This window comes from Fringilla coelebs (genome assembly GCF_963513975.1).
Source record: "Fringilla coelebs genome assembly, chromosome: 13".
In the NCBI taxonomy this organism is placed as follows: domain Eukaryota; kingdom Metazoa; phylum Chordata; class Aves; order Passeriformes; family Fringillidae; genus Fringilla; species Fringilla coelebs.
In genome coordinates, this window is record NC_140039.1 from 15333423 (window position 1) to 15359936 (window position 26514).

The 26514-nt window shown below is 45.7% G+C and overlaps 1 protein-coding gene across 5 annotated transcripts in view; it reads right to left on the reverse strand.

Annotated features, from left to right (window-relative positions):
* CADPS (calcium dependent secretion activator) overlaps positions 1–26514 on the reverse strand; it is a gene marked incomplete at both ends in the record, with an annotated part of 201076 nt that overhangs the window by 116120 nt on the left and 58442 nt on the right. For all 5 annotated transcript variants that reach the window (XM_084214180.1, XM_084214178.1, XM_084214177.1 and 2 more), the window contains 3 exons: positions 10864–10985; positions 13324–13560; positions 17651–17731. In XM_084214180.1, the coding sequence (XP_084070306.1) occupies positions 10864–10985; positions 13324–13560; positions 17651–17731 (440 nt within the window). The remainder of the gene's footprint in view (positions 1–10863; positions 10986–13323; positions 13561–17650; positions 17732–26514) is intronic.

Genomic DNA, 26514 nt, shown 5'->3' on the forward strand with positions numbered 1-26514 from the left:
CTTTTCCTCTAATGTAATGCTAAGCTGTGTTTCTTTTCTACATATTCCTAGAGACACAAGCGAGGAGGAAAATAAACAGGTTTAAAGTATCTTTAACAGTTAACTATATATGAAGAAGCACACAGGATAGCTTTTTACTATATTCTCTAATGCTTTATCTATACCAGCCATTCAAAAACATGAACTAGAGGTTGATAACCACAATTGTCAGTGATCTACCTGAACTTCCCTTGCCCATGCATGGAGGCAATAGTTCATTACAATTGAGCACACCCAGACTCACTCAGGTCAACAGCAAAACCTCATGCAGGGATGGCATTAATCCCACTGGGATGAAAATACCCATTTTTTAAAGTGAAAAGAGTGCTTGGGAACTTCTAGGAACACCATAAACTAGACAATGGCTGGAAGAGGCTGGAAGAGCTGACAGCTCCTTGTGGGGAGCAGTGCAGGTGAGGCACAGAACTGGAAGGTTTGTGGCAGAACAGACGTGTCTGTGACATGTGGCAGAGGCAGGTGCTCACACCTGCATCAGCTGGGTCACAAATCCATAATAAACAGAAGCAGGGCATGCCAAAGCCTTGGAGAAAATATGGATTCTTTGCAGCTCTTGTAGGTGGTGGCAATGGATAATAGGTTTTTTGTTTGTGTCTCTGGGATTTGAAAAAGCCCAAAGGCACAGAAGAATTCTGGCCTTTTTTAGGCACTCCAAGAAAGCTCACAGGCTGGGTCACACACCTGGAGACCTGTGGGATGCACACAGAGCTCTGTTTCAGCAGGAGAATGACATAAACAACTGCCAGTCTGGGACAGCTACAAACTACTTTGTGATTTCCTACAGTAGGATTGCAAACTCAGTTGAAAACACACAAATTTAGGGGACTGTACTACTGTGTAAATGTACCTCAGTCCCCTGCTTTGGGCTCCTGCTACTGCAATAAGGAGAGATCTAATTAAATCAGTAGAGCTAGGCCTTAATTTGCCTCATTCCACTTTAGAGGCAGCAAGCAGATGAAGTGATGCCTGACATAGAGGGCCCCTGTCTTTCCACCGCCATAAAGGTGTGCTGGAGGTGACGCTGCAGATTCACAAAAAATATTTGAAATTAAAATCTCAAAGAACACATATATAGATGCATATACATTGCTCATACAAAAACATCCTGGGCTTGGAAATACCACTCAGGTGCTAAGAAAAGCACCTTTCCATTGTGCCTGCAGAAATGCACTGAGAAAGGTTTGCATCCATAATACATCTTGATACTCAGGGGCTGCTGAGCCTCCTCTGGGATTCCTCCCACGGTAAAACTTTGATGTGTTTACTCACCTTCAAAACAGGATAACCAAAGACATCAGACACAGATTGACAACACAGCCTATTTTTGTTTACATTTGTTTCCTCCCCTCCCTTTCAGCTGCCAGAACAGCCTTTCAGTCCCATCCCCTCGGAACAAGCTGAGCTGAAGTGGGAGTGACAGCACAAACAGATTTGATTCCTCCCAGACTTTCCCGCACAGACTTTGCAGTGATTTAAAACACGCTTTCACTGATGCAGCTCCTGTGCAGGTGCTGACAAATCAGCATTCCTGCAGGCACTGGCTGGCAGAGGTGGCTGTACCTGCCTTCCCTGGAGCCAGGGAACACTGAGTGAGGCCATGGAGCTCTGATGTCTGCTGTGATGGGATAACCCAAGGATGCTCTGAGTGAATCCATCACTTCCCATGACCAAGCATGGAACACTCCCCTCTGCTAAAATAGAACACCACTGGTAAATATTTAGCTTACAAAAAGGGCATTTATTTTCCCAAAAACACCACTGCAGAAAGCACTGTGGTGTAATTCAAAAGGTGAGCAGAGACAGGGTGTCGCTAAGGACCAGGCTCCTTCTACAGCAACTAAGGAGGTGTTCCAACCTCCAACACTTCATGGTCTGTCCTTTTCTGTTTCCACAGCTCTGAGACACAATGTATGTGTCACACACACAGGCACCATCTTGCTTAACATCATGCAGACAGCAGTACCAGACCATCCCTCCCTCCAGGAGCTGCAACTCCCACATCCTCAAACTGGCTACAGCAGCGCTGCACCGCCGGCTGAGAGAGAAATATGTCTGGGAGAGATCACATCTGTGCCCGAGTGTGCAAGGCACAGAAGGATGAGGGTAAAGCTGACAGAGACTGCAGCAAAGCAAAGCCTGCAAAGGTCTGCTCTTGATCTGCTTGTGGCTCACACACAATCCCCGTGGATCCCGTTCCAGTGCCAGCACGGGGCACTGCAGCCAAGAGGAGCTGCTGAGGCCAACAGCACAGCTTTAGGAACCCAAAAAGGGATGATCTTTGCTATGCAGAAAATACAGCTTGATTTGTGTTTCCTGAGAATGACTGATACACTGGGGAAGTGTGATGAGGAAGGAAGAAGGGATGGGAGGTGGATGTAAAATCACATAATAGCTATTTATGGCCACGAGATGGCATTCCTGCCCCAGAGATGTCCCTCCATCACGTCTGCACCCAGTCCAGCACCACACACCCCTCCCAGACTGCTGCACCCAGGCTGGAATCTGCTGCAGAAATCCCTCAGCTGGTTTGGATGTGAAATTGTGGCAGTGCTATTCACCACAATCTTTTGGGTATTAACAGGGAAAATTAAAAAAAAAAGAAAAAAAAGTTGCATGATTACTTTCCATGGTTTAAATGATGACTGCTTTTCAAATGGCCTGTGCTCTTGATCAATACTGTCACAATTAGAGGAGAAAAACTCAGTAGGGAGAAATGGAAGAGAAAGCCCAGCACTGCTTTATTGGGAGGTCTGAACTGAAAAAAAATTGCTTTAACAAGGGCTGCCTACTGTATGTACTCCATCAGTGTCTCTGCTTTGGATACAGCATGAGTTTACAGCTTCATTCATTAAATGCCTGTGTTAATTTACTGTCTGTGGCAGTGACCACTTCTTGAATAGGGTGACTTCAATGCCACACACATGCTAATCAAAGTTTGCTTTGGCCAAAGATGCTCCACTGACCCAGACACAGAGATGTTCACCTCACAGAATGACCAAATATGATTAATCTCTTCTATCTGATCTTGTCACCCTGAAAGAAAATACAACTGCAGAGGAATGCCATTGGTTAAGGCTGGGTCATGATTTTGGACTTAATAAGGCCATAGCCTGCCAAATTTACAGATCTCACAAACACAGATCATGGAGGAGACAGAAATCCTCTGCCTGAAAATACAGATTACTTGCCAACACAGCCTAGATCCTCCTTTATAAAACTTAGTAGAGAGCAGTGAAATATTTTCTAAATGCAAACAGCAGAAAACAACACAAGGTACTGAGAGAGACCAATCTGATTTTTATTTATGCCCCAATATATGTTATATTTTTATAGGGGCTTCCCAACTCCCCCTGCTATAGCGGAATGGGACAGGCAGTCTTCCAAAATCAGCTAAAAGGAGGAAAAAGAAGTGTGAGACTATCTCTTCTTGTGCCACCCCTCCCATTTTTGCTCTCCTATATTTTTCTAACCCAGAATCCAGGACAGGAAGCACAAATCTAGCCAGACACCAGGGTTTGCCCTGCCCAACTTCTGACCACAAGTAGCAAAGATCACAGTAGCATCTCCTGGGTCGAGGGGGGATGAGTGCATAATTCCAGCAGGTGATGCTCACCCAGCCATGTGTAAGCTCCTCTTGAGCAGCCTTTTCCACATAGTGACAACAGTATGTGCTTTAAGTAAAAGCTTTAAGTGCTTTTACACTTAGTTCTGTGGCTTGTTAGGAGATGCAGCACATTCACAAAGTCAGTATACTCTACCTTTATTTCACAGAAAGGACACCTAAGATTTTGAAAATTCACTGTCAAGGTTGGTCTTCTCATTTCATCACTCCAGAGCTTTGTCCAGACAGGAGCAGGCACAGTACCAATTCTTTAAAGGGTGTCCTCTATCTCCCTACTCTTTGCAGCAATAGCAGAACCCCTCATTAAATAATAATGTGCACTACTTGTACACAGCACTTAATAAATAAACCAACAACTGGGCCCTTTCACATGCCACATCCCCTGCCTTTCCCCTGGCAAATGATGTGCTGAACTTACACTAAGGCATGGCTTATTTTTTTTCTTTTTAGAACACCACCTATAAGCAATAAACACCATGACTGAATGTATCCCAGACCTTGCATTCTGCAGTCCTCCTCTTAATGAAGCACTGTTTCAGATCACGGAGTCTCAGTCTCATTTCAGTGTCCTTTTGGTTTTTCCTATCCCCATCTTAAGGCTGCAAGCACAGGAGTGATGAAGCAGACGGGTGTCGATGAAAATTGCCTTGGGCATCATCACACCTTCTGGAATACTTAAATTTGAATGTATGTGCTATCACAGGAATACATAATTCCCAAGTGCATAGGAACACTCAAGAAATTAGACAGCTGGCGAGAAAAGCAAGACATTCATCTGTGAAAGAGAAGGTGCATGAGCTCAACCCTTACTAGACACCAGAGAATCCATGTGAAAGCAATGCTCTGTGTGCTCTGAAAGTCAGGGAAAACACAGTCAGAGCTTGCACTTGATACTGGAAGAAACCAAGTACAAGGGGTAAGTGTAAAGAAACATTATTCTTCAACACAGCTTCTAGTGTGGTACAGGAGAGCAGGGACTGAACATGACAGGAACAGGGACCCACCTGGGATCCCCATCCACAGCCCCAGCAGAGTATTCCATGGCACTCCAGGAGGCTCCTCCACAGCAGTGTGGCTGCCTGGGTGACACTCACAGTAAGGGAATCCCTACAGGATCTTGCTTTTATTCTGGAGAGAAACTCATCTGCTTAATCTAAAGTAGAATTTTTGTCCCACAGTGGCTGAGCTGGGTAAGAACCAATCCTGCAGAACAGCTGTGAGGGAGCATCAGAAAAGGTTCTGAATTCCTAATTAAAAAGGGCAGTAAATCACTTGCACAAAAACCTCCCATAATAGATCACATACTTGCACTCGGGTAATAACTTTTTATTGCAGTTTTTGCTGTGCTTAATGACTTGTCCACAGCCTCCACTTTCAGAAACGGGAACATCACAGCATAAATCTCAGGAGCATTATGGAAATACTGTCACACAAAAGGGGACTTGAAGAGCAGGTGAAACCAAGCTAACAGCAGAACCCTTCAGGTGCAAAGTCATGCACAGTCTCATCAGACAACTGTCTCCTAGGCATGCTAAATAGCTGCAAGTGAAGAAGACTTGTGTCAGGGATTTGGACCCCACTTTGTACCCTCCAGCCTCAGCCACAGGGGCTAAGAGCAGCTGCCCTGAAGTTCCTGTCCCTGTCATTCTCACCTCTTAGCCCGGCAGCATCGTGGGCTCAGGGCATCTGCATCATGCTCACAGGGACCAAAGCTGAAGGTCTCTCCTGGAAGACATTTCCCCAACTGATGCCTTGGGGCAGACTGACCCCCTGCTCAGAGCCTCACCCCAGAACAAGGACTGTACCCCACAAACAGCGGTGTCTGATGTTTGCTGTACTCAGTCACCTGCTTTAACACATTGCTAAGGCTCCTAAGGAGAGAGAGAGAGACTTCCTAAGGAGAAAGAGCTGCAAACATCTGCACAGCTGTGAAATGAAGTAATGTGACTGGAAAAGCAATCCAATCAGTGTGGGTAATTAAGACAGCTTATATTTAATGCTGAAGCCAATTAGAAGAGTGAGGAGGAGGAAAAAAAGGCAAGGAAAAGCAGCTATTTCCTAAAATTTCCTTTTGCTTTGTCTTTTACCCAGCATTGTGAATTTTGCTTACACAGGGCTTAGCTAAGCATGCAAACTTAAATATGAATGTCTACTTAAAATTGTGTAGCCACATAGGACCTGTTCCTGAGCTTTGCCATGTCTGGAACAGACCTACCAGGCCTGGCAACAACAGCTGTACTAAGGGATGCACTCCAAGAATTAAACTCTACTCTCACATCAACATAAACCCCTTTATTTTGGCAGAGTCAGATTAATTATATGGAATATGGAATATCTGAAATTTATGCATCTCAGAAGGACTTTTCTCATTTTACCACAGGGGAGTGTTCACAGCATCTCCCAAGAAACTGCAGCAGCAAAACACTGACTGCAACAGAACACTCCCATCACAGCCCTCTCTGTGCAAAGCCACTGGGCATCACTTCAAACTCCATGGCCTGAGGCAGGGGATTCCTGAATGAAAAGACCAGATTTTCCCCTTCTGCAGACAGAGAAAGCATCCCTGCTTGCCAGCCTCCTTCCCCAGAGGGCTTCTCTCTTTGCTGCTCAGTGCCCATCTCCCAGAAGGAGAAGGTGACTAAACAGCACTGAAGAAAGATGCTGTGCAGGTCCTGTCCCTCTTCATGGTCACACAGAGGGCTCTGATGGATGTGGCACACTAATTTGAAACAAAAACTCTGATAAGCTTGGAGGCTTGGTGCAGGGATCTGAGCAAGGGCAGCCTGTCAGAGCAGAGAGAAGCAGCAGAGCTGTCAGAGCACCTTGAAACACATCAGGGAGCAGCATCAGAGCCAGTACAAAGATAAAACCAGACACCCCTGTCTCCTAGGGAGGTGGCTAAGGGAAAGGAGATGGGAGAGGTTTAGAAGTTTACCAAGGACATTACTTTATCAGGAGTGAATTTCTGGAAAGGGCACAAGGCTCAAGCCCTCGGTCATGACAAATGTAAGACGTGGCATCAAGTCAGATGAGAGCCATTGAGTGTCCTTTCTCCAGCACTGCCCTACAGCACACACTGAAGGAAACTACAGGGAAAAAAATTCCAAGCAATGAAAAGCAGACTTTCCTCCTTCAGAAAACAACAAGCTCCATCCTCACCTCTCATTCTCTGAGCTACTGCACCTTTGCACTAGGACTGAAGAGACTGCTCTTCAAGGGGGATAGAAAACCTCAAAATGAAAACACTTCCAGAGGAGCAGCCCACACCCTGTCCCTTCCTGGCGTGCCAAATGCACAGACAGGCTGGCCAGCTTCTTCCCCCACCAGTATTTACTGCTTTTAGCCCAAATGGTTCAGCTCAGTTCAATACAGGGACACTCACTCTAATGTGACAGATGAGAGAATGTGACTTATCTGGGTGCCAAAATAACTCCAGAATCTATAGCATTTATTCACAAGGCACACAGGTCCTTGCTGTTGTTTGGGTCTCTTTTCTTTTGTTCTGCTCACGTCAGAGAAAGGTGATGTAAGGTGCTGACCACAAGCACTGCCACAAGCACAGGTCACTGTTTAAATATATCCAGCAGTTTCTCTGGAGACTTTAGGACAGGGGTGTTTGTGGCTGGATCTTCTGTGCTATTCCCAAACCCCTTGACAACCCTGTTCCCAGGCTGCACACACAGCAGCAGCACTGACACAGCTCCTGGAAGGGCATTTTGGAGACATGCAGAGGACAGACCACTGGCCACTACACAGGGAAGGGGGGGAGAGGTAAAAACCCCACAAACATCTGCAAGAATACAGTTCCAGCATGAAAAGCAGTAAAATCCTTATCACACTGGGATTTGAGATATCTTTTAGAGGCATCTGCATGTTAGGGCATAATACACAAAAGCTTTTTCTTACACAACTTATTAAAAGCACTACTAATAAAACACTGCAAGCCTGATCTGAAATGATTCTTGCTATTTCAGGTCTGGCTTTCTCTAGGACTGTGCCATTCCCTGCATCTGTGCTGAAGCAGATAATCCTCATATGAAGGGATTGGGCTTAAAATATCAGGAATCCAACATGAAGCCTGAGAAGAAATAGAAGACCAGTATTTACTGTTGTCCCAAAACCCACACTCCTTGCACACAACTCATTTCATGGCTGGGTACTGGGTGCTGAGGGCTGCTAACCCTGCTGCTGCCCTGCCTCCCTCAAGATCTGCAAATGGCATTCAAGCTCCAAAGTCACTAAGATGCTTTCTTCTGAAAAACTGCCAGTTTTGCACCAGAAAGGTGAAAGAAGAATCTTGCACAGACCTAGACCAAATCCTTCCCTGGCTGGTGAACTGCCTTTTGTCATTAGAGATGTGGAAGCTAGGCTGGAACCCCTGGCATGGCACTGAGCTGCAGAGCAGCCACCATCACCAGTGTGCTGTGACTGGGAGCTCTAGCTGAGGGCTGGCATTTGAAGGACACATGAGAATACAGTGAACAACCCCACGAGTTAGGTGAAAAGATGTCCTACAAGTTTGAGTGGCCCCTAACACTCTCCACCCCAGGACAAGGGGCTGTCGTAGAAAAGTGAAGTCTTCTAGTGAATCTTACTGTTCAAATGTAATTTTTCTCCCCTGATGCTTATGAGAAATTCAGCCTTCTGTAGCCTGTAGAGCCTCCACACAATGGCAAAGCTGAATTTCAAACAATTTCAAGACTGGCAGTTAAAAAATACTGCCTGATTCCAGATCCGCATTCACTGCATATTCTGAGCACAGGTGCTTAACCCACACTTTTTGAGCCTCTGAGACATAAAACTCCTGGGATGTACAGAGGTAACTTGCTTTGGTGTTCACAGTTCCATAGTGCTGAGGCTCACAATCCCCAAGTGCTCTTCACCCCAGGCCAGGCAGCATCCCTGCCAAAGCACACAAATCCTGGGCTGCTGGGCAGTGAGCAGTCCCTCACACCCTCACTGAGCTGCTTCCTTTCTCCAGGGGTGGTTTGCTTATTACAAAAAGCACAGAAGCAAGCACAGTGTGAATGACCTCAGTGAGACTGATGTCAGCATCTAAACTAACACCTCCAAAGGCTGTTTTGCATTGCCATAAAGCCTTTGTTTCTAAGGCAGCACTGCTCAAAAATGCACCAAAAACATTCCCTGAGCTGTTTCTATCACTGTCCTCATCACCAGAGCACCTGAGGGCCTTCAAGTCTTGTATTAAGAAAGATGACAAGCATGTCACATCTGATTCATTCTCTCTTTCCTTCTCGAGTGAACTTAGGTACAGTAAATTGCTTTCACAAAGCTTTGGTTTCCTGTATCCCTGCTGCTGTGCCTGGGAGGGGAGGCAAGGTGAAAGAAACACCTCCAATGCAGAGAGGAAAGGAGGACAAGCTTTTTGGGATGGCCTCTGGTTTCTGTGAAGATTATTCTAGAGCCTCAGCTTTGCTGGCCTTTGGTTCTGGAAAGAAAAGGTCTTAGCACCCTCTTGGAATTCAACTATCAAACCTACTCCCCTCCTAAGCCACTTCCATAAGTATTAGCCCAAGTTCTGGAGCAATCCACAAGTCCTGAAGCCTGGCTCACACCTCTGCAGGAATCCAGTATAGAGAGAGGATGAGTGTGATGGACTTGCAGGACTTTTATCACACCACAACACTCAGTGTTGGCTGTTGAGGGCTGGTGGCTTCGTGCCCAGACACTGTACATTTAATTATAATAAAAAGACCCACTCAATTAAAGAGTTCATTCCTGCAGGTCTTATTTTCAAAGCAATTCTCACAGAAATAGTCCTGCATCTTGCAGTAAGAAGACCTGTGCATGGAAGGGCAGATCCTGTGAGCAAAGGTGGGATGAACAGACCAATCTAAACAAGTACATGCAACCCAAGAAAAATGTGCTTTTTCAGTATGAATAGTAGCAATTGCCCCTAAATAGAGCCCAACTTTCTCCACTGAAGCAATAAGAATACCTAAAATAGTGACAATTGTAAGTTCTCATGGAAATTTTGCTCTAAGCTCAGCTCTCTTCCTTCCTTCTCTAAAGCAGATTTCGAAGCATTTTGAAAAGTCAGCCAGGCTGCAGCACTTTCCCTGATTGGGAATATTGTTTTTGAACAGCTTACTGCAGATTCCTGCTGCTCTGGTACAGCACAGGGCATGAGGCACCAGCAATTTCTGTGCCTCTGTGAGAGGACAGTGACAGAGGGAAGGCAGCCTGTCCTGGTCTCTGCACTGTCCTGCCTGCACCCACCGCTCCTGAGCTGCTTGCAGTGTTTGTGCACTGCATGTCCTGCAGCCAGGTGCCTCTGGATTTCCTTCCACGAGCTTGGGAAGCTCCCAGCAAAACACCTCTAAGGACTGGCCACGGAGAATGGGATAGGAGGACAATAGCAAATGCTCCCTACTCCTGGAGGAGGCTTCACACCACCTCAGCAATTCTCCACTGTCAGGAAGCACATGGAGAATTTCATTTAAGTCATCCAGAGAAACATTGCCTCAAGTCCAGTGTTTCAAGTTAACTAATCGCACAAATTGGAAAGGGAATGAGCCATTCATCATTTTCTCCTTCCAAATAACAAAGCTCAATCACTATTGATAGGTGTTTAACAACATTCAGGTAAGACAAAAGAAAGCCAAGTATGGGGGCAAAAGTGAGGATTTGGGGACGAGGTCAAAGAGGACAGAACAAGACTCTGCCCTTGAATGGGACTGGGCCAGAGAGGTCCCAGATAAAGCTTTAACTGAGTAATTTGAAGCTTTTCCCACATTCTCTCTTCCACCTCTGTCTGCCAGACTGTGTCCCTGCCAGCTGTTCTCGCTCTCATAGGACTGCCAAAACCCTGAGAGTGAGGACAAGATAATGCACCTATACCTGATGGCACCAGTTCAGACGGACACTCAGGGAAGTACTTATCTAAGCACATGCTTAACTCCATCCCTATTTAGTAAAGCACTTATGTAGAGGCACAAATTTATCTCTCTATGGCTACACGAGACATAAGCCTCTCATTAACACTTTATTCCCCTCGGGCAGGGCTTATGTGCCATTTTTAGCTGCAGGACAACATCTGTGGAAGGCCATGCTTCTCCTCTGCCCTCACCACGCAGGGGCCAGAGCTCTCTGCAGTGACTCAGCAGTGCAGAGACAGGGCAGAGCAGTGTGGTGGGGAGACCAAAGAGCAAAGCAAGGCTTACGTTGGCTTTGAGGCTTCAGCCTGGTCTGTCTGCAGCTTCTCCCCCCCTTCCACCTCCATGGTGCAGTACACGATGCGGTTGGGGGCCAGCGACTTCAGCCCCTGCACCTCCATGATGACAACCTGCAGGAGAGGAGGAGAAATGTTAGAGGAGCAGCCTCCTTCAGACCCTGCTGGGGCTGCTGGACCCAGGAGAAATGTTAGAGGAGCAGCCTCCTTCAGACCCTGCTGGGGCTGCTGGACCCACGGGGTCAGCCAGTGCTGGGTCCTCCACGTGCTGCTGGATGTTCACAGGGGCAGGAGGCAGGGAGGGTGGCACTGCCCAGGCTGAGAGGGGACTGTGGCAGCCAGCCAGGTCTGTATGGAGACCAGGATTCCCTCTGATTGCCCATGGGCTCACTGAAACCCTTGGGTGTCCAGGGCTGTACCAAACTTCAGGAGATGGGCTTCACAGACATGGTCCTGCCTCATCTAGAAATGCCTTAATATGTGAAATCCAGGGGAAAAAAAACCCAAAACACACAACTACTCAGCTTGTGCCAAAAGCATATTTTCCATATTAATTTCCATTATATTAATATAAAATGCTTTGGGGTTGACATTTGAAGATCATCTGGTCCAATCCCCATGATGAGGCATGGACATCTTTCAGTAGATCAGGTTGCTCAGAGCCCCATCCAACCTGATCTTCAAAAACTCCGAGGATGAAACACCTATGTCCCAGTTGTTCCCTGTTCCTACCACCCTCATCAAAACCATTTTCTTTCTTATACCCAATTTAGATCTACCCTCTTCCAGTTTAAAACTGCTGCCCCCTGTCCACTCTACAGCTCTGTTAAAAAAAAAAACAACAAAAAATCCAAAAAAAACTTCCTTCATCTTGCTTATAGAAAATCTTCCTAATTAAGAAATCACCACCTAAGTTTCTTGCAGGTAATTAATTTTTTTCCTTTTTTTTAAAGGTGATTAATCCCATTAACCACACACCTTAAACATTTCTACAAGAACCACTGTGGGAGTTTCTGTTCATGTTCTATTACAGCTATTTATGTAGTATATACACAGGGGTTTAAAATTCCTTTCCTCAGGTCTTCTGATCTGTCTGGAGCTGAGGAGCCTGTCCCTGGCACACAGAGCTCCACGAAGCCTCTGATGAGGGAGCATTTTTGGTAAAAGCTTTCTTGCAGCAGGAGTTTTGTGCGCTGAGCAGTGCCCAGACCTGCCAGCTCCTGAAGTCAGTGCTTCACTGGGCTCTGACTTCCCACCAGATGGGGTTCAGCTGGAGCAGAGCATTTGTGACACCCTGCTGTAAGGGTGGCCCTTCTCACACAGCTGCACACACTGCACAGCTTCTGCAACAGGGGGCTACTGCTTCCTGATGGTTCCCTGCTCCTCCACATGGGAATGCTTGGGAGCCAGCCTTATTTGAGGCTGCTCTTGAAGGCACCACCTCTGGGTTCCCAGCCCTGGTTTTAAATAAGACTGAACTGAATACTATAAAGATGGTTTCAGACACTCAATGAGTTGAATTCTGAGACTGGCAACCAGGGCTGTTAAGTTTTGCATTAGCATGGTATGTATAACAAGAGACCCCCAGGAGGAGAAATAAACGGGAAACTACACAAAACCAAAATTTTCTGATTTTTCTGCATCCTACATTTTTGACTCCATCCTGGTAGTTGTTTTGACAATGTAACATAAACCCACTCCTTGACAGACAACAACAATTCTGTAGGGGTGAGCTGATGACTCCTTGAAGTAAATATGCCCACAAATAGACCACAAATGTGTTTGCACAAAACAACTGAGTTGGCTGAAAACAGCTACTGAGCATCACTGTTCCAGGACTGAGGCAGCCCGTGTCAGAGGCTGCAGCAGCACCCTGCCTTCCCCTGGGCTGCACAGACAAACTGCTCAACAGAGCACTGAGTGAGCAGAAAGTCAGCATGCAACAGAGAGCAAAGAGCAACCCAGCACAGCATAGTACATCCACACAAACTGCAAACCAATCTGTTGGGTGAATTCAAACCCCAGGAATTTTTCACAATTCTTCAAAGAGGAAGCAGTTCTTGCAGGGAAATGCAGCAACCCCACTAGCTGGCAATAGTTAAAGATGCTGATATTTACAGTGTTGCATTGTTGTAATGGTTTTGGGGACAATACACGCTCAGGGTTACTGGGCTACACTCAGTAACAAACTGCATGAAGAGATCAGGTAATGATGCAGATTTCTGAGGCATTTGATTTACATCATCACAAAATGCTAGACAGTGCACATCCCACAGATGGCTCCAACAAGGTGCTGAGACACCAGAAAGGACACAGTGTTTAATCACAGGCAAAGCTTCCAGTAAACAGAGTGATTTCTACTCACCTCTCTCCACCTAACCTAAATTTGAACTGAGCAGAAGTTGGCTGCTGTGCTTTTACTCCCATGAACTGTTGTGTGCATGTAGCTTACCTCCAGGGAGAATGACAACACGACGTCTGACTTGGAAAGCTGGTTCTCATTTTCCTCTCCCATGTCAATTATTGAGGTGTTGTGGCTACGTTTCAGCTTCTGCAGCTTGAACTCAGAGCCTCCTTTAGACACAGGCATGCTCTCCAAGTTTGCCATCAGGAGATTGACAGATGACTTCAGCTCCTCAATGTACATGTTCTCCATTTCTTTGGACACAAACTTGGGAAACTTGCGCTCCTTGGATTTGGAAACAAACACAACAGAATGAATGTGTGTGACAATCAACAGCCACTTGTTGCAGTGGGAGAATTCCCCAAGAGCATCTGCAGAGGTTTGTGAGCAGGGAGCTCCTACAAACCAGATGACAAATTACAGTTTCCTCCTGAGTAATGTGGAAACATTATTGCTAGTTTCTCACAGAATTACTACTTGGTACTTGTCCAGCTTTCCTGTATCTTGCATGCACTTGCATTTCACTGACTTTTCTATCTGCAAATGGGCTTTTTCCTATGGATGGCATTCTCCACAATTACAAACACTCCAGGCCAGATCTCAACTGAATTTTGTGACCAACAGCAACTTACTAAGGATTCAGAGGATGCTGACAGTAACAAATTTGCTTTCCAGTCTTCCAGTTGTGCCAGTTCTTTTTAAAACACTTCTGAGCAGTTGCTTCATCAGGTTTCTAGCTGTGAAAGGAGCCCAAAGAGAGAAAACCAGCCATGTGTGGGCAGGAATGTTTGGCCCTAACTGGAAGAGGAAGTAAAACATCCTTTCCACTACTTGCCAAGACCAGAGCCTCCCCCCAAGAAGACAACTTTTCCCTGTGAGACTTTCCAGTGCTGCTGCTGTCAACAGGAAATTTAAGCTCTAAAACCAAGGGTGACAGTGAGAGCAAAATATGATGTTCCCCAATTCATGTTCTCAGCTTTGAACTGCTACCCATCACCAGCCTGAGCCCTACATCTTCTGACAATTCCTCCCATGGCCTGAATCTGCTCAGGATTCAAATGTCTCTCAGTGGGTTACAAGCACTGTGCAAGGTGTAAGACAGTGAGGCAGCATCTGCAGCCAGGGAACACAAGGCTGATGTGCAAACAATCTTGGTGGCAATTCACAACACTGTAAAAAGCCATTTGTAAAATGTATGCTGGAAAAGAAAATAAGGTCATGTTTCTTCTAGAAGACTGTCATCAGGCTGCTGAAAGAGCTCTCCTCTGCACTAGTTTTTGCATCAGCCCTTAAGATCATACCCACTACAAGCAGAGCTCACAGCAGCACTCACACCAAGCAGGTGACGTATAGCCATCTGTTTCCAGCCTCAATCTTGGGAGGCAATTTCCTCATGTAAATTAGACCTACAGTAAAATAAACTACCTAATCAGCCTCCTGTATTGTCTGTGCATTATGTAAGTTGCAAGTCACCCCTAGGAAAAAACACAACAAACAACTGTTTCATAGATTTTGAGAACTACTGCTGCAGCAATGATGTCCAGACATTATTGCTTTTTTACCCTGCTGTCATCCATCTCCCCAGGGACTGCAATTTTGGCACTGCCCTCACAAAACCTCTTCAGCAGTGCAGCAAGGACTGAGACATTTCACTGTGTGCCACCAGCAACTTCTCGTATTAGGACTAAAAATGTAGTTTGAAGTGATGCATAACAGTTTAACTGGGACTATTTAACTGATCTTGGAAATGCAGAGATGCAGATGTGGTCTCAAGTCACCCATCAGACTGGAGATAAAGCTGGGGGAAGTCTGGAGTAGGAAACTATCAAGAGATGCAGACAACAGCAAGAAAGGGCATTAGTCACCTCTCTGTACTGGGAGCAGAGAGAGGATCAGGAATAGGGAGAGGCACAAGCATGGAAACAGGCAGAGTTAGGACACTGAGGAATGACCTGTCCAGCAGGCTGGAGCAGAGTGGGCAGCCCCAGGCAGACACAGCACTCCAGTGTCACCACCAGGTCTCATTTAGTTGCTCCTACATGTGCTCCTCCTTGTCCTTGAGGCCAGGTGACTGGGAGGGGGAAAAGGCACCACAGGACAGCAGAGCACTTGCCACTGCAGAGAAAAATATACATCTGCCTTGGCATCACTAAGTTCTCAGCTGTAACGCCGCTCTATTTAGCTGCTGGAAAAGTACAACACACAGACTGAAAAGCCTGTCCAGATTCAGCTTTAAAACATCTGCTTGCCACAGAGTGTGATCCTCAAGCAGCCTGGCTCCAAGGCTGGGCTGATGTGCTTTGATGGGGTCGGTGCAGCACTGAGCTGCACTCTCCTGGGCACAGGGGAAGGCAAAAAGACCCAGAGCTGTGTCCTGGCATGCAGAGGCAGGAAAGCTGGCACAACAGTGACTTGTTCAAGGTCACACAATAGCTCAGATGAAGCCTTGCAGAGCCACTGGTCCCGTAAGACTCCACAGCCTTTGCTGCCTCTGAAGTGCAAATGTCCTAGTGTGAATTTCTTAATTTAACAACGAGGTATTAATTTGCCTCGAGCATGGAATCTCCAAGACAGACACCTCCGTGCTGGTTTCACAAGCACTGTAAGCCTCCCTGTGCAGCAAATCTGTATTAAAAGCTGCAAATTGGAGATAAAAATGGAAATGTTATCCTTTCACTGAGCTGAATTGTGAACCTGCCCCCTGTTACAGGGAAAGCAGCCTTGCCCAGAAAGGAGGCTACAGGAGAAGATTCAAAAGGTCATTTGGATGCCTCCAAAATATGCTATTCATGGAGCTGAAAGAACAAGGTTTCTCGCAGGCAGATGCTGGCGGGACCTGACATTCTGAAGAGAAAGTCTGCTGCAGTACCATGATGGAGATTAAATATCCCTGGCTGCCAGCTGAAACTCAGGTAAGCCCCTTTTACTCTAAACCACCTCCAAGCTGCACTGTTGTATTTTGAAGGTTGAATTCTGCACAGAAATATGTCAGATTATGTTGAGGAGTTTCCCCCTGACTCTCTCTTGGATGGCCAGCAGTGTCATGGTTTGTTTTCAGCATCCTTGGGGGAAGACTGAAAATGGCAAATTCTCATTTGTAAAAAATAATTCATGATGCTGCAGCTTCAGCTGGTTGCTACTGAATCATGCATATTGTTGTTCCACATACCATAAAGAGAAAATGAAATAACAAAAGCAGGCAATCTTTTTCTCAGGGCCTAGCTACCTATCTCAGAACCAGAGCAGCCGTGCTCAGTGCAGAGGCTTACACTTCACTGCAAATAAATACTGTAGGTTTTCTTGACAGGAACGAAGTGGCAAAGGGCCAAATGCTGAACAAAAGAGCTCCAGCAAGTTTGCTGTTTTGCTGCACCATTGACTGGCCATGTGGTCCTTGGCCATCTCACTAATTTTATCAGTGAAGAGGGGAAAACCAGAGCCTATGTCCCCAAAGACAAAACAGCAGGAGATGTTTAAAGAGGTGTTAGTGACGAGGAGCTGTGCAAGCTCCACCAGCACCATTGTTAACGCCTGACTATCAATCAATATGCTCTGCTTTTCACGTCCAGGCATATCAATGTGGTTGCAAACAGCTCTGATATTACCTATCTTATAAAAAATCCTAATTTGGGCCCAGCTCAGTGCTGGGAGGACTGTTGCTGAAAGGCAGGCCCCTTAACTGAGCTTGTCTCTGTGATTAGATTTTTTTTTTTTGCCTTGTAGTAATGGTTTCTTGATTATCAAGAACAGCCAGATAGATCATTCCAAATGACTTCAGCCCCGTTAGGGCTTTATCAGTGACTCAGAGCATCTGATTAGAGGCAAGGATAAAACTTGGCCAGACTGATGTCAACAGGGTCCTCTCCATCATCTGTGGTCCATTGTGTGGGGGTGTGATTTGCTCCTAGGGACATGGCTCCTTACAGAAGGGTCTCTAGGGAGTTAAGCTGACTGCTTGGTTATCAAAGCTGTCTGGAGGTCTCGTGCCTACTGCTCCAAACAGCAGCAATGTCTGCAGGGGGCAGGGACGGCCTGACTGCTCTCATGCACAGTGGGAATTTCTTTGGGACAATATATCTGAAGGACCTTTATTGAGGCAGCACTTACCTACAGGCAGGAAATTGTGGCTCCTATCAGCCCAGCAAAAAACACAAATGCCATTAGGATGATTCCTGGCTCCTTTTTTATGTATGATTATCCATCTTATTGTCTAACATAGAAATGTGACAAATCTGCTAAAAATCTGATCACTTTTAATCGATAATTATTGCGAGAAGAAACTTGTAAGAAAATGACAGGACCTGGGGGCTGCATCAAACTCCTTGTATACTCCTAAACAAAGAAGTTATTAATACCAGTAGACTTTTGTTTTTACCTTGGCAATTTGTTCTGCCATTTGGAGACGTCCATCTAACTCACGTCTGATCTGTGCCGCTTGTTCATCAGGGTTGTCCAGCTGTATAAAAACAAAAGGCAAATCAAGGTGAAAAATTAACCAATGCAACACCTTCAGGAGCAGTTCAGTTCTTCAGGCTGACCACCTGTGCCACATTGCTGATAGACAGAGTGAGTGGTGAAGGGCCACATTCTGGAACAAAGCCCCCCCAAAAGGACAAACACAAAGTTCACCAATCCAAGACAGTTCTGATGCCTGCCCTGCTGCCTCCTGGGGCTGAGCATCCTCTGGTGCAGTGTAGTCTGGTGCAGTGTAGTCCAGAAAGTTCCAGCAACAGTGATGACAAAAGTTCTGATTCTCAGCCTGATGAAGGATGAGCTCATCTGTTGGTGCTCACTGGATCAGATGAAACACCATGTTGCCCCTGACCCATCACTCTCCATGGCATCTCCTCATCTGCCTGCCTGCACATCCCTCGCCTCCCCTCTGCCATACACACTGCTTCAGCACTGATTTTCCAGAGAGCCAACAATTACTATGGCTAAGATTGATGGAAAGTATATTTTTGATTAGCTTTTGAAAGCCTTTGTATGGATTTAATTCAGGAAAACTACAAAGCGTCCTGACTGTGATCCAAATCCATTGAAGCTTCAATGGTTTCATTCACACCAGCTGCACAACATAACTTGCTGGTGTGGTTCATCTTTATATTCCTGATCCCAGCACTAGTACAGAGCCAGGGATTACCAGCACCTTTCAGGATCAACTGCCCCTGTCAGTTTCTCCATGAACAAATGTACCACACAACTATTCTGCACCTCTGGAAGCACCCCTTGGAGCTGCTCCATTAAGGGTAGGAAATGTACAGACCCAGATTTCCATTTCTTTGCAATTCTGAAAGAGGGAGCATTATTTGAATTCTATCTGAGCTAAAGTAATTGAGGTTAATCACACACTACCCAAAATAACTCAGGAGCTAAATTTAGAAATTGAGGATGCTGCTCTGGAGGAGGGTAGATTTTGCAGTATGATAATGAGCCAACAAACTGCCTCACGCTTTCTGCACTATCTTGATTGTGCAGATGTTTTCCAGTGATGCTACAGGTGTCCAGGAAAGATCTGACTGCTGAAGATTATTTTTGTTAGGAGCCAACAAGCAGCCTAGGCAGTCTCTGTGGCTGTGGTTGAGTGGCTAAGGTATTGCTTTCCAGGCCTGTGCTTCTCAAGACTAAGTAGTGACACCAAACTGAGTAACCTGTTATTTAAAAAAAAAAAAACAAAAAAATCTTTCCAGGCTGTATTTTCAATGATTCTGCATGATACCTCCATGACAAAAACTGATCTTTGTGAAAGCAATCCTAGTCTGTAGTAGCCAAAATAACATTTTCTTCTTGTTGTCTATAGAATGGTACTAATGAGACAGCCCCTGTCTGTCCTCCTGGCACCTTCCAGCAGATCTCTTGTGACTAAGGGCAGCAGCCTAACAGCTCAGCCACCGCCTCCTGCTATGCCTGGGAAGGACTCCTGTGCCTGGGAAAGGCTCCTGCTGCCACCAGAGCAAGCAGAGTACATTTTACACATTCATAACACTATATAGAGCCATTTAGAGAGTAATGCTGGTACCCATAAAATATACTTTGCCTGTGAAACAGGGAAAGGTGCAAATGTGAGGCATACCATCTAAGCAAGACCAAGTAAGGCAACACAGACCTTAATATCATTAAAACTCAATTTCTTAACTAGAGAATCAGCTATTCATTATCTGCCACATGCATGCCCACTTTATATTCAAGTACTTGACAGCCAAACACATAAATGATTTAAGAAGTCAAAGAGAAAATGAATTAGTTTCGTTCTGCATTATGACTATGTTATGGGTGTGCTGCGAATAAAGCAAAGATATAAATCATAAGGTTGCCCCAGTCAATTAAATGTGAAAAGTATTATAGATTTCAGTATATACATGATTTGTCATATGCACTGGGCTTTTCTTCAGCAGCATGCCACAAATACATGATTTACATAATTCGTAATTCTCAACTGATCATTACCCAACTGCCTGCTGGTAAATTAGATGTTTTCATAGTCTACCCACAACCACATTAGTTCTCTCTGCCTGCCCTGCAGAGATCATCTACATTCGTGTAACAGTTGCTAAAGCAAAAGAATAAAAATTAAAAACTATGTGTAGATTAGGTTTGAAGTGGAACCCAAAACTGACCAGCACTGCAGCCAGCCTATTGCTGCAGGCATTGCAGGGCAGATGTCTACTCAAACCCCTGGTGAGGGTTCTATTGCAAGAAAAAGACTTTGCAAGTAGACAAATTTTTTATATATAAACTCTTAATAAGGAATAATCTTTAGTGGGCACTAGTAAATAAGAGAAATGGGTTTAAAACATTCCTCATAAGAGTCTGACAGTTTTGATTGCCAGTAAGAACCAGTTGCTGGCCTGCAGAGGCAACCCTTTGCTTCCATCCCCCTGACAAACTCACTGAGAGAATTTCCTTCCTGTTATCCTGAGAGGATGGGAGATAATCCCTCTACATCTTTGAAAGGCAGAAGCAGACACAAACCAACCAGCTTAATTAGTCTGTAAGATCTTCAACAAGATCCACAGGCACCTACCAAACCCACATCTGAAGTGTTTGCTGCATCAGAGATCACCCACACGTTGCCCAGCCTGAGCCAAGCCCCAAATGCCACTTTTAGAATTATTTTCTGTGGCTGGAGGATTAAGACAAAAGCTATGAACTACTCATGTTCTTTCTAAGCCTGGCTTAATTTCTCCCAAAATAATTAGTGCAGCCAAATGCATATGCTGTGTATGATCATAGGTGGCAAATGCCTCAAAGAGAAAGTTTCAGGACACTCATCCTTTAACATGCCAGGAGCTCTGTAGCTCAGCAAATGGTTGATTAAGTATTTCAAAGCAAACATGCTCATGGTGAAGGCTGAACAAGATCACAATACGGGTGACAATTTTGCAGCTTTGATGTAGGGCTTTAGGAGAGATCTTTGTCTCATAAAAGGTGGTTTCATTTTGTGATGCACAGTGTGAGAAAACACTGAAAAATTCATAAGCCACATCAATTAATAATGAATCTGTCAGTCCAGGAGTACTCACAACATGTGGCAACAGCATCATGGAGTGCTCCAGCTGAAAGAAACATGGCCTCTAAAGTGACTCATGGCAGGGATGCCCTTGGTTTCTTAGCACAGAGCTGCTGTTTTAGGAGATAAAGTGCGATGAGGCAGGACACAGTGGCACCATGTGGCACACATATGCTCCATGTCAATGTCACAGACTGCTCTGCAGCATCCTTCCCCCACTAATGGTGAATATTCCTCTCTGCAAGCAGCCAAGGGCAGTGGGATGGCAGCAGTCTGGTGCTCAAGGCCCTGACCTCGTCCCACAAGTCTGAAGTGGAAAGTGGAGGAAGATCTGAACATTCCCTCTTCTGCTGCAGGTGGGATTCTGACTTCCCTTTAAACTGGGAACACAAATAATGCTAAACTGCCTCAGAAGGGTAAGTCACTAATGTCCTGGGCAACATGCTCACCCTCTGAGCAGCTCAAATCAGAGCTCCTCAAATCAATCTTTGAGGCTCAGTCACATAGAATCTTCCTAGTTCCCTTTAATACAAGGAACCTGTGCCTATTATCTCACCAAAATTTTCTTTTTCCCTCCTCTCAGCCCTAGCTCCTCACACAACCCCAGGGTTCCAGCGCCCCAAAATGTGACAAACCCCCTCCCCTGAGGAGGAGATTACCTTATTTTGCTCATGTGTAGTAAAATAAGCTACGCTGCAGGGATTCAGTAATTTCTATAATTTAGTAAGAGCAGCACAGTTGCTGTTTGCTGTGGATAGGTGCTGGCTCCTGCTATCCCAGCAAACTCCCAGGTTATCTAATGAATGTCTTCTGTATGAGAGCACTCAGGGGGTCCTGGGAGGATGATTTAAAACAATAGAAAGGACTTGGATAATTCAGTAAGGGCTGATGATTCTCTCTTAAAGAGAAATCTTATTTCATGCTTCACAAACTTTAGGGCTGCACTAGATTCCTTGGTGAAAACACTCCCTGGGATGTAGAGCAGCCTCTCCCTGCCTCAGTGTGAGTCTCAGAGTGCTGCAACATCTCTGTGCCTCAGCAGCCACCGGGCTGTGCAGGCTCTCATCCATTACATCAGCCTGTGGATGCTGGGGCCACCCCTGCTCCACCCTTGGATTCACCATGGTTTGAGTGCTGTCTTAGCCAGCTGTTTATCCCATGAACTGGGATGATTTTCCACCACAGCATGGTACTCACTGCTCATCTGAGAGCGCTGACGGATCACCCAGCACGAGCTGGTGCCATGGCAAGGGCAGGCAGGTGCCAGGCATGGATGCTGCCCAGGAAAAGATGATATCTCTCCATGCCCTCTCAGTTCCCAACCTGCCTACCACCACAGCTCTCCACAGCTTTGCAAGGCTGCACCGTGGGGCTGGGGAAAGCTGAGACAAGCAAACCCAGCATGCGTCTTTCCAGCGGGTTGTGCAAAGATACCTCCAGATTTATGTGCAATGATAAATCAAGGTAAATGAGAAACCAGACTCAGCAAAACAGGAAGGGGAAGAAAAAAGTGCTGCCTGCCTTTGCAAAGATTTTGCAAGCTGTTAAGAAAAGGGATGGCAGAGCACATCCACTCGGAAGGCACGCCCTTTCCATCTGCGGCCAGAGAACTTTTGAACCCTGCAAATCCCTCTGCAAGATCATCCGTGCAAGGTGTATGACACTGAAGGGGATTGAAAACTAAAGCTGTCCAGAGGCTCTGACCTCTGAGCATGCCTTAATACCATCTTCTTATGGCATTGCATAAGGATGCTCGGAGGCGTGGGGGCAGCATACACTGAGCTATGGCACCATGAAAGAAACTGGAGCACTGGCTGGCCAATGGTGCCCAAGGCACATTTAACTTGTCTGTGTTTGCTTATCATATGCTGAATTTCACATCAGTTAATGCAAAAAGAATCACCTGAATTTCCTAAATATGGCAATAAACTACTATTGAGATCCAAATAAGTTTTACAGCTAGAATCAGCTGTAATTAATTCATCCCAATCCATCATGGAAGAAGGATCTACATATCCCCAAATCCTCATCTTTGATTAAAAGCTTAATGGTAGACACATTCATCACTTAATTCAAAACAGGCTTTGGCTTTTGGAGCTAAAACAACTTGCATGAGGACCTAGTCCAGCAAAGCTGCAGTAACCCTGACACTCAGCAGGATTAAATGTGACAGAATAAGATGTGGGAACATCTCCAGTAGTGTCTATGCAATAATTGTTTTTCTGCAGAAAGCTCTGAGCAAAAAACTGGCAAAGCAGAAACTGGCCATGAAACAGCAACGTTTTGGTTCTATTATATGCTAAATCAGCAGAAAAAAAGGGAGAGGGAATGTAAAGAGAAGTTTATGGCCCCCACTTTTCAAGGACTAGGATAGCAAAGATTGCAGTCCTGCTCATTACAGTTCATTTCTGTATTTGTGAAGTTTAGATTTATCACAGCCAGAGACCTAAAGAGACATCTAAAGAGGCCAACCTCCTGAACAGGCTGATGTCTTTCACACTGGTTTGATGCAGCAAACTTCCCCATGAGGTCAGGGAGAAAGCAGTCAGGAGAATTAAACCTCTAGGCAGCAAATTTCCAGCACACAATGAGATTGCTACATGTTCTCAGTGGATGGCATCCTGTGGTGGAGGTGGGAGCTGAAGCTGCTCGTCCCACCTGTGAGTAGGATCACACTTCTCCAGAAGTCTCTATAGGTCACCATCAGAGCCCCTTCCTACAAGGGAACTGCCTTCCACTGCAGATGCAGCTATTTTAGTCCCTCTGACTTGCACCTAATATGCTGCTCACTAATTGGTATCAGCTTATCAAAATCCAGAGCAGAAACATCACATCTCTAAGTCCCTTTGATCAATACATAACAACAACTCTAAATGATTAATGAGCAATCAGTTTTGCTATGCTAAATTACTATATTATGCTAATTAAAAGGTCAATTCCTCGATTTTCTTAGAGCAGTGCCCAAACATCTGTGCTCTGAGTCATTCAAAGGTTTCAGAGAAGTGTACCTCAGAGAGAATCTCCTGGTTCTGAACAGAAGCAGTATCAATCCTTAGTCATATCAATCCTACCTAATCTATCACTGCATTTCAGAAAAGTCATCTCTTTTTTTAAATAATAGCATCCAACAACATGAAAAAAAAATCTGAAAAAAAATCTGAAAAAAGAAATATGGATTGGAATCCTAGCTTCACTAATTGGGAACGTTCACCACTTCTCTTACTGCCTGATCCCCTCCAACAGGACCTATTCTGCCCCTGAAGAGCCAGTGGCACAAAATGGATGTCTGGCATTTCTGAGAGGGGCCATGTGGAGCTGAGAGCTGTCATGTGGGATCTAACCTCACATAATACCCTTGTGAGATGCTCTGGCGCCTGCATTAAGGATCAAGGATGTGAGAAGAATTGAAGGAGACACAGGAAAGGAGCAAGAGGCATAGCTACGAAGAAACAAACACAGGGAGCAAAACTGTGACGCTTTGAAAAGCAGTGAGTCTGTAAGTTGAGAGGAGGGGGAATGCAGCACAAGGTACCAGGTGTGGGGAGAGCTTAGCAGGTGGGGCAAGTCCTCCCATGGGGTGCACCATCCTTGTCCCCTTGCTGGTGGGGACAGTCAGCCCAGCAAACCATCTAAGCAATAGAGAAAATGCTGTTATTTGTCCATATTAAATGTATGATAAATAATTTCTGTGTACAGCCACTATAACAATTAGAGAGTAAGATGTTTCAGCCTGGCAGCAGCAGCTCCCTCTGCACAGAGCATGGCACTGCTGCTCCCAGGTCTGCACTGGCTTTACTCTAATCAGCTCAAGCCATGGCCCTGCATGCAACCCTGCCTGGGTAGAGGAGGATGGGCAAACAAGGATGAGCTTTTGGGGCCCCGGGGTTTGAAGACCCTAAAAATTCCTCCTAGTCTCAGAACCATTGCCTTCCAGATCTCATACTGATGTTCAGAGCAGGCTCTGAGACCACAGCAATAACACACACATGTAGTGGCATGAGCTTCCAGTCTTCACCATGTTACCACACTGCAGACAACAAACATTTCCTTTTCTTCTTGTCAGGGAGCCAAAAGAATCCTAAATGGCTTTCCTGACCACACACACAGCACCAGCTACAGACCTCAATTTCTGACACATCAGCTGTGAAGGCAAGAAACTGCAGATAAGAGAGCATTGAGGCTTTGAGGACACTGCCAGACCCAGTGAACAGCATGAAGAACAATTAGTTTTTTCCAGACCATGTACTGCATGTAATAGAAAATATTAGCTCACATTCCAAATATTTATGAAAAGTTCAGACATAATTAAACAATTTGCAATTGAAAATTAACAATCTAAAAATTCAGCTGTGTAGACAGAGAGCATTAAATATAACTGCAGTTAATAGAGGCTGATTTAAGTACAGCTAATACAGCAGCAGCAGCAAAAGACAGTCAATCACATCCCCTGTCACTAACAGCCTTCTCCATGTGAAATATTATTACCTGAAGCTTTCAAGCTGCTCTGCTGTCTCAGTGTGTCCACGAGAGTTGTTTGCCTACAACCTGCTCCATCTGGAGCAGAGGGATGGGGTGCCCATCTGTCCACCACCCCCAGGTGTCCGTCTGTCCACCCCAGTCCCCCAGCCAAGGCTGTCCCTGCCCCATGAGAACGCAGCAGCCAGGCTGCTGGGGAGCATTCTGGAGCAGTGCCTGCACCCCCATGCTCCTGGGGGTTCACAGGGGCTGTGTGTAACGAGGATCCCAACACCCTGGGGATGGGGGGACCAGGTCAGGAAACAGAGCAGCGTTGTCCTGATGGTTGTGCACTGTGCTCATGACAGCACCAACACCAGCCTTCCCCCAGTCCCACTCTGGGCTTCACCCACTGCCTCTCAATTATCTTTCCCTGGAGCTCAGTAGGGATAGAGCCTCCAGACAGAGCTTTTCCATCCCCAGTGGGTAGAGAGCTCTTTTTCACACTGCTTCACTAATTATTTGTATTTAAAGCCAATTAAAACACTAATTGCCCAACACATCCATCCCAACCCAGGCTGGACTGCCTCAGCCCTTAGCAGATGCCAGGATACAACACAGCTGGAGAAGAGGGAGCAGCACCCACCACCCTTGAACCCCGTGGGCAGCCTGAAGGAGAGGGCTGGGATGCCAGTGGAGATGGTACAGTCCTCTGCAGCAGACTTCCATGAACAAAACATCATGGATTTAAGGATGAGACATGTGCTGGGTGCTGGGTCAGGCCCCAGTGTAGCAGCACAGTGACTCTTCCAGACAGCTCCTCTGCCAGAAACACTGTCATCTCCTGCTTTCTGAGGAAATGTGGCTTATTTCGAACTACATTCAGCAAGGCATGACCTCTTTCCTTTGAAATTGCTAACAGGGCATGAGGCTTTTGCTTTGAGAGTTAGGGAAAATATACTGGACACTGAGAGTATGGCATTACAGCCTCTGCTATTGTTGAAGTCCCTCAGTGCTTTCTGTGTGGCAGCATTCTGAGAAAAAAAAGGTGATAGCCTGCTCTCTGATCCCATTTCATCTGAGTCCACCCTCAATCTTCCCTTTAAGCTTTCACCAAGGACAATGTCCTTTATATGCAGAAAGACATGGAAGAGAGTGGTGCAAAATATAGAGCTGAAATCCAGATGTGAGACAGAGCACAACCATGACTACAGGTCTGCAGCACCAGTACCTGCTCATCTCAGCCAGCTGCTGCAGTTCTTTTTAGAAATTAG